A 17578-nucleotide genomic window follows, 5' to 3' on the forward strand; every position below is an offset into this window, starting at 1 on the left:
TATATATATATATATATCGATATCTTAGTCAGAAGTCAGGAATGGTTTCAGTTGAATTCGCACCTCAGAAAGCCTTTGGTAGAGATATTTCCAGGTTAATGTGCAGTGTGGTGTGAGACTGACAATCCCTAGGGGAAGTACCTGTTAAGTGTACTTCAGTGGTCAAGGACCCAGGAGTTGAAAACTGATGGAAATTGGCCTTCTTTTTTGTCTTCACACATATCTATTAATGCCCAAGAATGCTGCTCATATGTTGTAAGAGATGCTTGTGTGTGAGAAAATGTGAGAAAGCTTTGCAGATCATTTGGTAGGCTCCTAGAGATTTGTGACAGACATCAAATGTTCTCTTGCATTCCCACGGCTCTGTTATTCTGTGCGTCATTACTTTCCAAATTGACTTCTCTTTCTCCTGTCAGCTCACGTCAGATTGAGTTTCTTTTGAAACCTTCTCGTCCTCCCCTTGCACCTTTTCCAGTCATATCAATATGAAGCATACTGCCCCTGTTGCCTGGGAGGCCCATTTGCATTTGAATTGCTCACCGAGAGCTGGGGTTTGGAGTCTGCAAGGAGTTACCAGGCCTCAGCTCAATTTCCACACCTCACTACACTTTCTGTGTACTCTGTTAGCAGTGACAGCACACCGAGCGTGCATATGCACACACAAAGTGTCTGATTGTGTGCTGTATGTGGCCACATGGTATCAGTAGAGGAGGCAGAAACATTGCCAGTGGTAGATCTCCTCTGTTACCTGGGAACAAGTGAGAGGGCTTATTTTTGGCTGCCTGTCAAGACACTGAAATGCAAACTGGGGTCCTACTCAGGATACGAGGGGGTACCTGTCTGTTTCACTGGCATTTAGACAATGAATGTGTTTACATGTACATCTAAATGCTGGTAACTGTCAAAAATCTGCTCATTATATAAACAAGATTTTGAAACCATAAGGTTTTTTTCTGGTTTTGTCGTTAAAACGTGCAGAAGACGTGCACACATTGAATAAGCCACCAGAATGCTGGCAGAGCAGAGCAAAATTGGAGTTGTGGACAATGGCATATGTGTACTGATCTGGCTTACTGAAAGTAAGTTTTTGACATGTCCCCTATATAAGAAAACCAGGTTTTTGACACTCATAAAGAATAATTTTCCTACTAGTGGTGTACGTATATGTCTGTGTATTTTTGAGATGGAAATGTATGTGCTCAAACCATTGTCTGTTTCTTAGGTTACTTGTTCCTTTGTTAGATAACCATATCAGAGTAATCCCACCTCTCTTTAAAGCTGAATATTAAAGTCTTCAATCCTTAATCTCTCTTTTCTTCCACGGTTCCCAATGCACCCCTAGGACTCAAGTGTTTACTACTTTGCCCTCTAACAGAGTGCTCAGTCACATCACTAGTCTTGAGTAGATCAGCTTCTATTTGCCCAGAAGTGGGAGCAATTTTCTATAGTAGGAGAAAATGTTATGCTTTAAGGCATCAGTGAACTTAAGGGTACTTTGCAGTCTGTTTGATTAAAGAGTACAATAGGAATGGGAATTTAAAGCAGAAGCGTGCCATTTCCCTGCCACTTACATCACCAAATTTGTCCTCTTTGGCATTAAAGCAACAAATGTTGTTTTTGTCTTTGAATTAACCGATTCATTAAAAAAAACAATCCTTAAAGTGTCATTGTGGTCACACTGTATGTTTGCTGTTGCATGTGCAATCAGTGAGTACATTGCAATAGAAAGGCATGTCATCTATTTCTTGTTTTTGTTTCTCCCTACATTCAGTTAAGACTGCAAACTCACAACTGTTGTGCCGTGGCACTTTAGATTTAGTATTGAAAATATTATTGTGACAAGTGGGGCGGGGCCGAGGGCCGTGGAACGGAGCGAGGCCGGTGGAGTGAATGAACGGCCTGCGCCACTCGTCACAATTATCATGAAGTGTTTTATGATTTTAGATTTAGTGTGAGTATAGTGTTATTGTTATGCCTATGCATTGACAGAAGAATGCAGATGTTCAAGAACAAATGAACACCGTTAAACGATAGGGCCGGGAAAATAAATCGATGCATCGAGAAATTATTCAGCATCGATTCTGAGATTTTCCGAATGCATCACGATTCTTTCTCGAGTCGATTCTGAGCTTAGTTTTGAACAGCAGATGGCACTGCATGCTTTAGAAACAGCCATACTCTTTACATGCACTTGAACCTAAAATAATCATTCATAAAATTTGAAAAGGTTGAAGCGAATTACAAGGGTGTTCACAATGGGCTGAGCCAAGGTGAAATTACATGACTCAGCCAAGCGCACCAGCGCTCTTCAGCACTCTTTTTTTTAAATGAGCATTTGAGTGTGCAGATAAAAACTAGATTACAGTGCCATCTGCTGTTAAAATCTAAGCTCAAAATCGATTCCAGAGAGAATCGCGATGCATTCAGAAGATCTCAGAATTAGGGATGTCAATTTTCGATTATTTCCATGATCAATTGTCGTTTAAATTAACAATCAATTAATCGTTAACTTAATACTGCAAAATGCATCTATTGCAGTGGCATATAGTCACCGGCATGACAGGATGTGCAAATGCCACTCAAAACACAGGCTTCCTCAACCGAATTAAAGGGGGTTTTGGTATAAATAAAAGGCTAGTAGCAGGATTGTAAAATGAATAGATGTGATTATGATAATTTGATAAAATGAAGTGAGCACGCCGTAGTTACGTTTGGGATCATTTTACTTTGTTGTCTGTTTCATATCCCATCTCGGAGACCACTGAATGTACCTCTTTAAATGGTATCATGGTGCTCGTTGTTGTATTTTAAAACACAATCGCAATGTTTGCAATTGACATTTATTGGCATTTAAAATAAAATTATCCCAAACGTAACTGCGGCCCATGTTTCTGTGCCGTGATGTGGGGGGAAATGAAAGATTTCATGGCCATGAATTAAGAATTCGTTCTTATGACTTAATTTGTTCCCTCATTTTAGTTAATTCATGGGTTTTCTAAGGAACAAATTAAGGAAACATGTACAGTGGCTACAAATTAGTAAGTCGTAGGAATGAATTAACAAGTTGTAGGTATGAATTATAGGTATATATATAAGCTATTTGTCCTGCTCGTGTCCCTCAGCCCTGTCAAAGAGCAGAGCCTGAAATGAAACATTTATCTGGGGAAATTATAATTAAACATGACTTATTACATAACTTTGTATTGTTTCTGTTTTAATGTACCTTTAAAGTTTGGATCACATTAAAAGCATAATTTGTATGTTAGGGAATTATTTTCGCTAAAGATCCAGCCTTGTCACAGCTGCTTGCACTCGTTTTGCGCATGAGCCGCACACACCCCAAAATTAAAAATCGGCCACCGATAGCATCTCTTATCGACAATTAATCGATCGTCGATTAATCGTTGACATCTCTACTCAGAATCGATCCACGAATCGATTCTGCATCGATTTATCGTCACAGCCCTATTAAATGAACAGTGTCATAGAAAAATTATTCCCAAGGTTACCAACCCCCAAAAATCTTCTAATCCATGAAACCTGGGGTCATTTAATAAAAAAGCCTATTTAATTTATGCAACTCTTAAGCACTGGTAAAAGCTCTTCCTTGGAAATGTTAGACTAATTGTTTTAGTGATTCATTGGTTTAATGATCTGTGATGACTCAATCAATCAGTCGTTATTTCTGTTTTGACAGCTTTCTTCCAGATTTCTACTTCCTTACTGTTTTGCGTCTCTCTTTTCCACTTAGGCCTTGGAAAAACAAAAAGGAAGACTAGTGCTCGTGATCCATCTCCCACACCCAGCACAGAGGCAGAGTACCCATCCAATGGCAGTGCAGGAGGAGGTGGAGTGGGCGGGGCCGAGCGGATCTATGACCTGGACATTCCCACACTGGTGAAGTTTTCTTATGCTGCTGAGCGTGAAGATGAACTCGACCTAATAAAAGGGGAGAGGGTGGTCGTGATGGAAAAGTGCAGTGACGGCTGGTGGAGGGGTAGCCATGCCGGCCGAGTCGGTTGGTTCCCGTCCAACTACGTCCAAGAGGAGGTGGGATACACAGACCATGATAACGTCTTTGGGGACTCGTTGGGGGGCTTCCGGTCCTTAAAGGTGGGGCAAGGTGCGGCGATGGCTAACGGCCGGCCGGGAGGCTCTGGGAGCTCCGTTCTGCATGTGGTCCAGACTCTGTACCCCTTCAGCTCTGTCACAGAGGAGGAACTGAACTTTGAGAAGGGGGAGACAATGGAAGTTTTGGAAAAGCCAGAGAATGACCCAGAGTGGTGGAGGTGTAAAAACAGTCGCGGCATGGTCGGTCTTGTGCCCAAGAACTATGTGGTAGTGCTCAGTGATGGGCCAATAGCGAAGGGTTTAGGGTCAAGTCACGGCTCCCCTCACATCAGTCACACAGTTCCCTCACGTACAGGCAAATTTGCTGGAAAGGATTGGTACTATGGTAATGTGACACGGCACCAAGCTGAGTGTGCACTTAATGAGAGAGGAGTGGAAGGGGACTTTCTGATACGGGACAGTGAGTCATCGGTAAGTTGGACTGACTTTCCGCACACCTGCATGCAACCTATTGCAGCAACCTGCTTATCGAGTTATGTAATGTACTGTATTGGAACCCAAAGTGGGTAGAAACTGCACTAGCCAACTGAACTGCACAGTGTGAACCAATTATTTGTGCAACCCACTGGATGGTGGATCAGTTTACATGCACAACCCACTGAGTGTACTGTGTGACCGAGACCAATTTGGACAGTGTTGAATAAACCATGACACTTGCTAAACTTATTTGAATTGCAATGAGAATATGACTTCCCGTAGTGCTGTTTAGAATGGGGCGGTATGACCAAAATCTTACATAGGTAATGTTTTATCAGATATTACATATATATGGTAATGCAATATATGTATGCTATGTATTACAAAATTTGTCTGGAAAAAATATATCCAAAAATATTTAATATTACATAATTTTATTAATGTGGTCAAATACTTTAAGAATTAAAGGTACTTCATTTCATGATATTATTTTCTTTGTAACTTTTTGTGGGAGGTTTAATTGGAAGATAAGATACAAATGAATATGTACCAAGTAGGTACATATTTCAATTATAATTAACCAGACAGTAAACTCTGCTTTTCTGCTACACAGTTTTCAATATTTGACATGTTTTTCTAAATAGTGTGGGATTTTTTAAAATCATGCCGTGGTATGTGGTAAAGTAGAACTCCTCCGGTTGACATTTCTACCATCACGCAATGTACCCTCATATCAGGCTATATTTTTGGTCATTTGTAATATGGCTTTACCAGTTAAAAGAAAGATAGATATAATACATGAAAAAGCTTGCAGAACCCTATGAAGGATCATAACAAGAAATCGATCAGAGTTCTTAGAAGAATAAAACCTGGAAATGGCAAAGAACAATTCTTGATTTTTTTTCTTTAGTTCAATACGGAAATTTTGGATGAAGTTTTACTGCCCCAAAAGGCTGTCCTCTCTTGCTGCTGTGTGACTTGGTGTCAGGCTTTATTTTATTTGAATCAATGCTGCCATCTGGTGTTTAGATATGGAAAAGCATCAGAAACAACGTCCCATTCATTTATCTCTCCATGTCTGTTTTTTTTTCCAGCCCAGCGATTTCTCAATTTCTCTGAAGGCTGTGGGGAAGAACAAGCACTTCAAGGTGCAGCTGCGCAGCAACAACGTCCCATTCATTTATCTCTCCATGTCTGTTTTTTTTCCAGCCCAGCGATTTCTCAATTTCTCTGAAGGCTGTGGGGAAGAACAAGCACTTCAAGGTGCAGCTGCAGGACGGAGTATACTGCATCGGTCAGCGGCGTTTTAGCAGTATGGATGAGCTTGTAGAGCATTATAAGAAAGCACCCATCTTCACCAGTGAGCAAGGAGACAAACTCTATCTTGTCAAGCCCCTTGCCTGAATTTGTCACTGACGTTACCTCTCCCCCTGTGCACCTTCGTTCCCTTCTTACCTTCTTTTTGCTCTTGCTCCTTTCAGAAGCAACTTCAAGGACTATTTGCCATTTCAAAGCCCAACATTGCCTCCACTTCTGTAGGGAGCAGTAGCAACTTATTCTTTTAAACAGAGATGTCCGTCCTTGATATACGTGCCCTGTTTTTTTATTTTATATGATTTACAGTCACTTTGGAGGTTTTGGTAAAGAAAAACAGAATGGCATTTCACTGAGCAACATCTGTAGAACTCTCTCCCAGACTTAAGACAGCTGTTCTTCTGCTCTTCCTGTTGCTGGTTAATCCACAACCTCAACCCACATTACATTGGTTTATATTTCTCTGCTCAAAAGAGCATTACAGTATGTACATTTTTAGCTCTTGTACTGAATTAGCAGAGGAGAATAGATTAATGTGCATGTCTTAACCTTGATCCTTCAAAGCAGGTGAGCATATGAAGAATGAGGAGTGTGATTTGGTTTCCAACTGATGGTGTGTCTCCATTCATAGAGCTCATCCAAAGGCCATGCAACTTGTATGTTCACACTGCAGCTGCCTATCGCATTACACTGTCAGAATCTGAATCCAAACTGATAATTGAGATGACAGTCAGATTTCACCCTGAAATAAAGTGGTGCTGTCCCATCTTCTGAGCCTTTACAAACACTGTTTTTGCATCTACAGTCCCATCCCGCATACATGAAGGCTGTGTTTGGACTTCTCTGCTCCTATAATGCGAACATACACAGCTTTCCAGGTATTTTTCTTGGATCCGAGTCACTTCAGGGTTTCTTCAGAATCAGGGTACTTCATAAAGGGAGATAAATGCCGCAGTTATGACAGGCGTTAAAAGAGATTGAGGTAAAGCGAGAGAGATTTTAGCTGTTAAGAGAGTAGTTTCTGTAGACAAGGAGAAAGTTTGAATGTGTGTCCTTTCAACCAAATGTGCCACCCACTCCCAGTTCTGCTACTATTGATGTCTTATTGCACCTCACCAACACGTCTTCTCTGCTCTCAGTAACACATAGTTGATTGTGAACACTAATTCAAGAGTAATAAAACAAAATATGATTTTATTTCTTTACTTTTGTCAATTACTCTAAGTTTGTTTACCAATAAGCGTGTTGGCCAAGGGGTTTTCAGATTATTATTATTTTTTTAATCTATTTGTCTGAATGTTATTGAGCAATGTTATTTAATTCCTCTTTCCACTGTATGTACACACACACACATATATATATATATATATATAAGGATATGGTGCATATATGAATCGTTTAGATCCAGCATTATGGTACTGTATTGAGGACAGTGTGGTGAGAATTGAAATACTTTTGTTCAATAAAAGTTTTGCAAAATAACTTAAAATGGCCTTTGGTGCTGCCTGTGCTTTCTTTTCTCATTTTTCATTGCTATTGATTTCTATTGTGAAGAGAAAGAATGTATCAGTTCATCACATCACCCTCACCTGCAGATTAACATTTTAAAACTCGGGGGTGTCAAACTCCACACCTGGAAGGCCGCAGCCCTTCAGAGTTTAGTTCCAACCCTGCCCCAACACACATACCATGTAGTTTTCAAATAAGCCTAAATGACTTGATTAGCTGGATCAGGTGTGTTTAATTAGGGTTGAATCTAAACTGTGCAAGGCTGTGGGCCTCCAGGAACTGAGCTTGACACCCTTGTTGAAACTGGTCATATTTTTACAAAATGTGCATGCCATGTGTGCAGTTCACCAGTGGATGTCACTATCAGACAGCTCAAAAACAGAAAATAACCTTTCCAGGCTTTTCATACCATAAGCCCGTGTTGTTCCCATTTCATCTTTGACAATAATGTCAGGCGCCATCTTTTTATCTAATCTAAACATAGCAAAATCCATTATTATATTACCTAACTGTGATAAGTACATTAACTTTTGCATTATTTATTCACTTTTTATGTCAGAAATGTTGAGAGGTTTAAAATTATTATCGTATGGACTGCTGTTTATCGTATCTAGTGATATACTGCATGTGGTTCTGTGATGTTTGTTGTAGGCCTAACTGATTGTGATGGTGGAACATTTTTACCTTTGAACTGTTCGCAGTATGCAGTCTTTGATGATATGTGGTCTTTAACGATGCAAATGCAATAAAATCTTCTCTTTGCGATCACCGTCTGCAACTAAGTTTTCATTTTCTGCGAGTGGCCATCTCAGCATCGATAGTCATTTGACGCCAACTGTGAAAATAATCAGAGCTATTGATGTCAGACGTCACTGCTAAGTTGCTAAGAATGCTGCTAAGTCATTCTTGAGACGTGGGACAAAAGAGGTCCAGCCAGGGTAACTGCTATTAGGTTTAAAAATAAAAATATTTTCAATTTTAAATGTCATGAGGGATTAATAATAGAATGTATTTAACACAATTATCACCTTCAATTAAATTTTCTCATTATTATACCAAATCTGTGTTTCTTAATGTCGTCTCACTACATCTAAAACAGTGTGTCCACAGAGAAGGGTTCAATCATTCATATGCAATAAAATGGATTTAAAAAAAAAATTTAATGATGAAAAAGAGCTTTGCATTTCATCCTTCTCAGCTTTGTATAGGCTATTCATCAACATAAAATTCAATACGCTATCTACCCTAAGGTCTATTGTATTTTCATTTTAACCGTGTGCTTCTTTACAACAACAACAACATAATACTAAAGTGTCAAGCTTAAATGTTAAAAAAAAAGCTTTAAAAAGTTTAATACCTTTATAATTGGTCATCATCATCTATCACAACTTTTATGAGATATTTATTAATGCCTTAGTCATTTTACTACATTCAGTAAACGTTTTGGAAAGCAAGATGATGGCATTAAGCCTAGCTATTGTGAATAGACAAGAGCGACAGAAGAGTAAATGCACATTCTGACCAAGAACGATAACTATTACATTAACTAACCATAAGGTCTAAAGCCATGTACACCTTTCCTCTATTTCCAACAAATGACAGACCGAAGATCTAAAACAATCACCACAACTCAATCATCAAAGTGGAAAAATATTGGAATCACTTTCACAACTAATTTTCCCAGCTGATGAACAATAAAACACAGACAGCCAATTAGACAATGTTTAGACAATGTTATCGTCTCTTTGGCGTAGATGCTAATAGGCCTATAGTTATTATTATAGTTTATCCATTTAGAAAGATAGTTATTGTTATAGCCTTAATAAGAAAAGCATCAAAGTAGTATAGCTTGTCATGATGGAACTGTGATATTTACAGTTTAGTGTCACTATACAAAAATATTATGCTACTCATATAGCTTTTCTCTCTTCTATTTTTTTAATAAATGTCTAGAGTTTTATTTTTAACCAGGTTTCACAGGATCTGTACTTTGTACAAACTGTAGTCCAAACTTTGCTACTTTCTTTCAGGACAAAATTCATCTTGAACAAAACAATTTAGTGCAAAAAGGAACTTTTGTTCTTTTGTGTTCTTTCAAATTTGGATCAACCTTGGATTCTTTTCACCATCTGCAATCCTCATTCACATGCACTGTTTGTATAGATGTGTGATTGGCGGAGTGTTTTCTCAGACACACGTTTTTCTTGTGCTGATGAATGCAATGAGGATGTGAAGGACGTTTAGTCGTTTTCTCTCTGTCTGCTGACGGCATATGGTCTTCACTTCCACTCCTGAAATCTGTCATGTCAATAAAATCTTGTATAAACATGAATGACATTGTGACCGGTAATTGTACCACTGAGCTGTTTTTCTTCTACTTCTGCTTGTCCCTGGCTGTTTCTTCTGTCGGTGCAAATCACAAACGGTCCCTCACCGCTGAAGTAACATGGACATGTTGAGTCTGGCTTAGAAGAAGAATGGGATGGCATCTTTTCTGGCAAAAAGCAAAGCACTCTTCATGTTATTTTGCTGGTCAGTAGCACTTATTTGAGAAGGACAGACAAGCTCAGTTTTTAGAGTTTAGACTCACTCTTACAGGCTTTTCTCTGCTTCTAACTTCTAGGTAAGTTTCCACTCATGGATCTGACAGCATCATTTCAAAAACGGATATTTTTATTCAGCAAGATTGATTACAATTACAGTAAAGATGTTTATAGCCATTTCTGTTTCTAATAAATGCTATAGTCTTTAAATGTGAATATGTTGTGCTTTCACATTAAGCAGTCGCATTAAGATAGGAATCAGGTGTTTTTCATGGTTTCTGCTGAAGGTCCTTTAGGTGTTGTATCTCAACACCTCAAACTGATTCAGCCAGTCATTAAATTATTTTCAAATAGTTTACAGTTCAGTCTTTAATTGCTTATTTGCCCATTCTACACTTGAACAGTTCAATAAAGCTCCCAGTTGAGTCTCTTAAGCTAGAGATGAGTCTCCCTGTTTTTGTCCACAGGTTTTTTTTTTATTATTAGATGCACTTTGCTTTCTTCTTTCAAAAAAGGAGCGAATAGCCTTCACCTGTCAAAAGAATAATAGACTAGAGACCTTAGAAAAAGTAGTATTGGAAGCCAAAATTGGACTGTAAAAAGTACACTTAGTTTTTGCTTGCAGAGCCTATGTAGCTAATAGGAGCTTATTCGTTTTGTTGTGTGATGCTATTATCATAAACTTAATTGAATATAGTTTTTGCAATAATTCTGTCCCATGATCTGTTCAGCGCACAGGGTGACGTAATGCCTCATAGTCATATTCCTGTGTTTGTGCTTCTCTGCACCTTCCTGCTGATTTGTTTCTGTGAAGCAGGTAAGATCTCAGTTCTCCCATCTGTTATTGTGATTAACTGTTCTTAAGTATTTGTTTTATTGCTGCTTATTTAGCCTGTGTGTTGGTCTGTTTCAGCTTTAGCCAGATCCATTAACACCACCGGACTAAACAGTCCAAACATTTGTCCAGCAAGTCTGGCTCAGTAGCATTATAGTCGCTAATTACGCAGGCTTTTTGCCAGTAAAGACTTTAAAAACTAACTGTGGAACTTATTGAATGTTATGTAGGAGAGTCATAACAGCACATTCTTCATTGCATTGAAAAAGTTTTCTTCTCTGTCCCACTGTAGATGAGAAAGAGGGAGATATCTTCTGTCAGATGAATGATATTCCTGGGGAATTACTTGATTTGCTTGCCAAGGGTCATAAATATTTGAGATTCTCTCAGTGATGAGAAATGATCTTTGTTTTGAGATCTAAAAAGAAAAAAAAAATTTTGAGTTAAATATTTAAGGGTTTATATTTAAGTTTCTTCAGTTATGGGAAATTTTGGCCCTTTGGACTTGACGTAAATAATAAATAAATCATTACTTTGGAACCAAAAGCGTTTGTTGTGGTGGAAATGATGGCACAACAATATTTGTGTAAAATTAAAATGAATAATTTTTACACAATAAATAATGAAATGGTTTATTTCACTCTGTGTTTAAATCAGCATGGGTTTAAAACAAATTTAAACAAATTTTTATGATGGACTATCTGGGACTGAGACATTTTGAAAAGTAAAAACATAAAAAAATAGTGCCCATCGTTGAAGAAATACCCTTATTCCCTGAAGTCGTTTCATCATCTTAAAGCTTGAAAACACTACTTAATTTTTGCCCAGATGTTTGCCCCAATTTATAATTCATTTGAGTCAATGCTAGTTGCCGAATTAACTTGTTTTAAGCTTCAGACAGCTCCATGTAGTCGTCAGGGATCAAATATATTTGATATTCTGAGCCGATTTTAAAATACTTGTTTTCAATTGTCACGTCTCCTAGAAAAAGGCACATGCATGAGTTTGTGTTCGGAACAACTTGAGTAACTGATCCTCAGTTACGATTCCCAGTTTATCTCTGTAACCATTCACAAAGTCTGCAAGTGTTTGATGCCTTTAGTGTTTTAAAACTCATGAAACGTATTCCAGCTTTTATAGTAAGTGTTTCTTTGTCTGTAAGGTGTTCCAACTCACAAGGAGATCAGGGCGAAGAGAAGTCTCCCGTACTGGAACCTCTGGTCCTCTGATTTCTACGGCTGGGTGGATGAGTTGCGATCTCAGAGTGGATATTACACGCTGCTGGACTTGGCGAGAAACTATTGGGCTCACTTTCCCATTGCTAGTTTTCTAGGTTATGGAAGCACCCCAGGGCAAAAAGACCATCCTCCAGAGCTGGAAGTTGAAGACTTAAAATAACATGGCAGTGTCTTTCCCACTGGTCTTCCTCTGTATACAGTTTTCCCCTCCATTAGCTGTCTGGGTATCTATGTCTTTTCCTTATGGAGCATCATCTTGTGGCCTTCCCCCCATCTGTGAATCATTTTTACAGATTTTTCTCTCGCTCACTCTTTTATTCTTACACACTAACTGTCTGCGCAAATGATCCATGTGATTCAGAGATGTTTATTGTTAGTAAAACATTAAGCACATTTTGTAAATCAATGATTTGAAATGTAAGTACAGCAATAAATGCAGTTTGCGAAAAACATTTGGATTGATTTGACCAGAGTTCAGGAGCTCAAGCTGTTTCGTAATTGCATTATTAATGTATTGTGATCATTTAACAATAAGAGATAACAATAAGCTTCGCCCAAACCGGCTGTTTATGCAAATGAAGAAAATGAGGCCTGGTTGAGGCCACATTCATATATAATATATATTTTTTACAAAGATAATTGTGTTTCAGTTCCTACAAATTACAATAGATTATTATGACTTTAAACATGCTTGTTTAAAATAATAGCCTTTTTCGTATTATTTTCATGTTTTGAAGTTTTCAGCTATAACTAAAACCTACGTGTTTCAAGGAAATACTGGAAGATAATACTAATAGGTTTAAAACGTCAAATGCACAGCACTTAAGGCAAAAGGAACTAAAACTTCTTTAGATGATTTGCCATTACTGTTGTTTTACCAAATTGTCAAGCCTGTAGTCTGAAATTGTGATTTACTCCCATGCTGAGGGACGAGCTTAGCTGTGGAGGAGTTAAATGACATTAGTGTTACATGGTGTGTTTTGCTGACTGATTTCATGTTTCTTCTTGTTCTTTTATGGCCTCCCATACAGCTCCATGTCTGTAGGTTTGATTTCTTCTCATCAGGCTCTGTTATCTGTGATGAACATCCGGCTCAGAGGGCTTTTGAGTGAGTCAGCTTTCAATCACTTTCTCACCATTTAGTCATCAACTGCGAAATGTCATCATTTAAATCCAATATTCCTTTTTTCACACCTTTTTTCTGTGATTAATCGCGATTAATCGCACACTTCATGAAATTAAGCATAGACCATTTATCTTGTTTCAAATGTTTATTTTGTCATCATTTGTTATATTCAGCAAAGTAAACCAAAAGACTGAAGGGTGATTCTCAAAAATCTGTATTTTCTGCAAGCTTTTTTCAAGATAAATGTAGATGTCTTTCCAAAAAAGGACTCCAAAAGAACTCCAAAAGGACACCAAAGAACCAAATGATATAAGGAGCCCAGATAAACACAGTGCAACAGCAAATAGCTTTTTTACATTTTAGAGAAGTCAAGTTGCAATACCAAACAGGACCACATGGAGATGCCAAAAAAACGCCCCCCCCAATATTGTAGTCACACTGAATTACTTTATTAACATTAACATAAAAGCAAATATCCATTAAAGCTATTAAAGCAGCGAACAATTTTTCTTTTGCTCTTTTTGATTAACATCATTTACATAAGAAATGCACGGATCCGTTATACTGATGTACATTTGATATTTTCTTTACTGTTTACATTCACTTAAAACAACCGACTGTGCTTACAAGGATACTTGGCAAGACAGCCATTGGTATTCACCTGCTGTCTGAGAAGGCTATCTGTTTGTGCACTTCAGGTGTGTGAGCGGTGCGCATAGAAACGCTCTATCACAGTGCGTGAGTACCGCATTGAGATGTCTTGGGCTTAAATGGCTTAAAATTACTTTAATGTTTAAACTGACAAGACTTAAAACACGTGAGGATGAAAAACTTTCTCGAGGAAGCAGCACTGGCCTGATCGTTAAGATTTTGGGGGGGCTACGGTGACAGATAGGGCCCCCTAGAGGATTGCTAAAGATCCCTGTACTACAGTACACGGATCCATTCAGTATAACTAAACACAGCATAAACATGACCAATCAAAATATTATCGTGAATGTGTGTGGAAACAATGTATGAATGTATGGAAATGCCTGTGCCTGTGCATACATACAATGTGCGATCAGTGCATCAAGGCCACTTATACACGCATTATTATAACGGACTCACGCGTGCTTACTGTACTGTTTTGGACGTTTTGGATAATATATATATATATTAGGGCTGTCAACGTTAACGCGTTAACACATGCGATTAATTTTACAATCTTTAACGCGTTAAAATAATTTAAAATTAACGCAAAATTAATGAAGCACAATTTATATTCCAACCCTTTAACACAATTTTGCTTCTCTGCTTGCGATCAGATCATTTTAAACTTACATTTTCTTGTTGTCTGGACAATTTATAAAAAAAAATGTATGTCTACAAAAAAATTAATAAATACATTGAAATGGCAAATCTAAAAAAAAAATTATTTACAGTGCAGTTTTGGCATGAAGCAACACAAATGTAAGGCTGTTATTTGATTTTTTTTATTTTATGTCCTTGATACATATATCAATATTCAAAAATGTTATTGTTTTCTTTGATTTTTTTACTGAAGAGACACATTTCACATGGCTGATGAGAGTAAATTCTGTTGTGTACTTTTTTATTAAAATGATTTCTCTTCTCCCAGTTTAATATGCAGTCGACTGGAGGTTGATGCCCCTGAATGGCATAAACACTGTGAATGTGTGGCGCTTTCAACTTATAGATTTTTATTTTACAGCTTTTGAGTGACTATTTTCCTTTATTCAATCATGTAACAGCCAAAGCAAATCTCTGGTAAATACGACATGAAAAGGTTTTTACAGGAATGTCAGTGCTGAATTGATTTTCGTCAATCTGCACAAACTCTTTATGCAAAATAAGGCAACCTTGCACACCAGAAAGAGGCATGATGAAAATCTAATAGAATGATGTACATGCTGTGAAGCGCAGGCAATTCAGTTTGTGAAATAAAAATCATTACTTTTCCTTCTGAGCAGAGTGGTGCTCTTTCTGTCCAGACTGAAATAAGAGCCTATATGAAATTTGTGTTTCCTTTTATTGGAGTGATGCTGTTCTGAAAGTCACAAAGTAAGCGCTGCATGAACAAGAAGATTTAAAGGGTTAGTTCACCCAAAAATGAAAATTAGCTTGTGTTTTACTTACCCTCCAAGCATCCTAGGTGTATATGACTTTCTTCTTTCAGACGAATCCAGTCGGAGTTATATTAAAAATTGTCCTGGCTCTTCCAAGCATTATCATTGCAGTCAGCGGGTGTTGCAGTTGAACAGTCCACAAGTCGTCAAATAAAGCTTGCGCATTCATAATACGCCGGTCACGAATTAGAAGTACAAACAGAAGATTTGCAAAGAAAAATGTTGGAGGATTTCGATATAAACCAAGAGAAGATTGGTTTTCCTTTGCTAAAGTAAGGAAACTTTGCTTCCTTCCTATTAAACAAACTCGTGAGACTAGCATACCTCAGAGGCGCGCGCGCTGCACATACGTCACACGCCTTCCGCCAGAACGGATCTGCGTATGACAGATAAATATGGATATTTTTCTTACCAAAACTCATGGATTCGCTACAGGGGGCCTTTATTCATCCCCCGGAGCCGTCTGTGGCACGTTTTATTATGAATGCGCGAGCTTTATTTGACGGCTTGTGGACTGAAGCACTGCAACACCTGCTGACTGCAATGATAGAGCTTGGAATAGCCAGGATTTTTTATATAACTCCGACTGGATTCATCTGAAAGAAGAAAGTCATATACACCTAGGATGCTTGGAGGGTAAGTAAAACACAAGCTAATTTTCATTTTTGGGTGAACTAACCCTTTAAACTATTTACATTCTGAGAATAGACCAATTTCAGTGTTTGCGAACAGTGATGACGGATTTTGTGGACGGAGCCTATATCTGGTGGCAGAAAATGGCAGTTTTAAAGTAGCAGTCTACGGAAGCCATGCATGGAATAAATGAATAAAAAAGGTAATTTTGAGTTTATATGTCAAAATTCTGACTTTTTTCTTGCAATTCCCATTCTGGTAAGAAAAAAAAATCATCTCGTCGTTCTCTCTTTTCCCCTCGGCTCAGAATCATGAGTTTATAATCCCACACTTCTGATTTTTTCCCCTCAGAATTGACAAACTCGCAATTGTTGAGTTGAATCAAGTTATAAAGTCCAAACTAGGAGATATAAACTTGCATTTGCAAGAAAAAGAAAAAAAATCTGAATTGTGAGAGAAAATAGGTAAATGTTATGTAAAATTTTATAGATTTGAATAGTATTTCATGCTTTAACTGTAGGGCTAATACAGTATGTCCCCTATGGGAATATTATATAGACCTATTGTTTAAATCAAATGTATGCTTTACAAGTAGGGTAGTCATAGCAGGTTTCATCCATAGTTTGTCCGTTTAAACGTCTGCGTTTAGCTTCAAATAACGTCTTTGACGACAGTATTATAATTTAATCTCAAAGAACTTTACATAAACACAATGTTGTAAACTTTTCCCCCCCACACAAAATGTACTGTTTAAAACCCCCACAGATGTAGCAGAAAACATCTGGGTCATGTTTGCATTTTTTCCTGTCACTGGACAATCAGGATTTTGGCATGAATTATTATTACAATTATTAATACATGTGAAAATTGAGAATTAAACAAATACTGTAGGTGTAACCTGACTCAGGAAGATATGAATCATTCTTAGTGGCAGTTTTTCTGGTGATTAAGGGATGAAAAGAAAAATGCTACAACATCATCATATTTTGTGAGAAAGTGTGACGTGCTACAGAAGACATGCACTATTTTTGGAATTTCATTTATCAAATATGATGCAGGAGTACGTTTTACACGAAAATAAAATGTCACTCTTTCTACTTGAAAATGTCATGATTAATTCAGTGCGTGCTTGCCATTTCTTTGTAACTTTTTTTGTGAAAATTTTCTAGCAATTTTGAGAGAAAATAGGTAAATGTTATGTAAAATTTTATAGATTTGAATAGTATTTCATGCTTTAACTGTAGGGCTAATACAGTATGTCCCCTATGGGAATATTATATAGACCTATTGTTTAAATCAAATGTATGCTTTACAAGTAGGGTAGTCATAGCAGGTTTCATCCATAGTTTGTCCGTTTAAACGTCTGCGTTTAGCTTCAAATAACGTCTTTGACGACAGTATTATATAAAAATAATTTGCATTCCGATTCTGACATCTAAAGACACAACAATACATTTTTTATCGTATTCCATTGATTTTACCCGTTTACCTCAACTTGTTCCCAGTGTTTTTCTGCCACCACAATGCAACACAGCTGCAAGTGACGTAACTGTGACGTGTACTCCAAATTGGTCTATAACCGACTATGAACCAACCAAATATTCACTTATGCAGAATTCAGATCTTTCGAAGTTGCTAAAATAGTTTGTGTCTGCCAGTCAATCTATATCCTGTGCTACGTACTTTATGAAGCATTAAAGCAA

The 17578-nt window shown here is 37.7% G+C and overlaps 1 protein-coding gene across 2 annotated transcripts in view; it reads left to right on the forward strand.

Moving 5' to 3' along the window:
- The window catches only part of nck2a (NCK adaptor protein 2a), a 78241-nt gene extending 70890 nt beyond the window's left edge, over positions 1 to 7351 (forward strand). Inside the window, exons 3-5 of one of the 2 annotated variants that reach the window (XM_016295530.1) lie at positions 3752 to 4542; positions 5643 to 5696; positions 5812 to 7351. In XM_016295530.1, coding sequence (XP_016151016.1) covers positions 3752 to 4542; positions 5643 to 5696; positions 5812 to 5952 — 986 coding nt within the window. In that variant the 3' untranslated portion in view covers positions 5953 to 7351. Of the gene's footprint in view, positions 1 to 3751; positions 4543 to 5642; positions 5697 to 5757 lie in introns of both variants that reach the window. The other variant, XM_016295531.1, reaches the window with a different exon arrangement.
- Positions 7352 to 17578: the final 10227 nt, after the last annotated feature.

Source organism: Sinocyclocheilus grahami, unplaced genomic scaffold (genome assembly GCF_001515645.1).
Source record: "Sinocyclocheilus grahami isolate Dianchi unplaced genomic scaffold, SAMN03320097.WGS_v1.1 scaffold337.1, whole genome shotgun sequence".
Classification (NCBI taxonomy): Eukaryota; Metazoa; Chordata; class Actinopteri; order Cypriniformes; family Cyprinidae; genus Sinocyclocheilus; species Sinocyclocheilus grahami.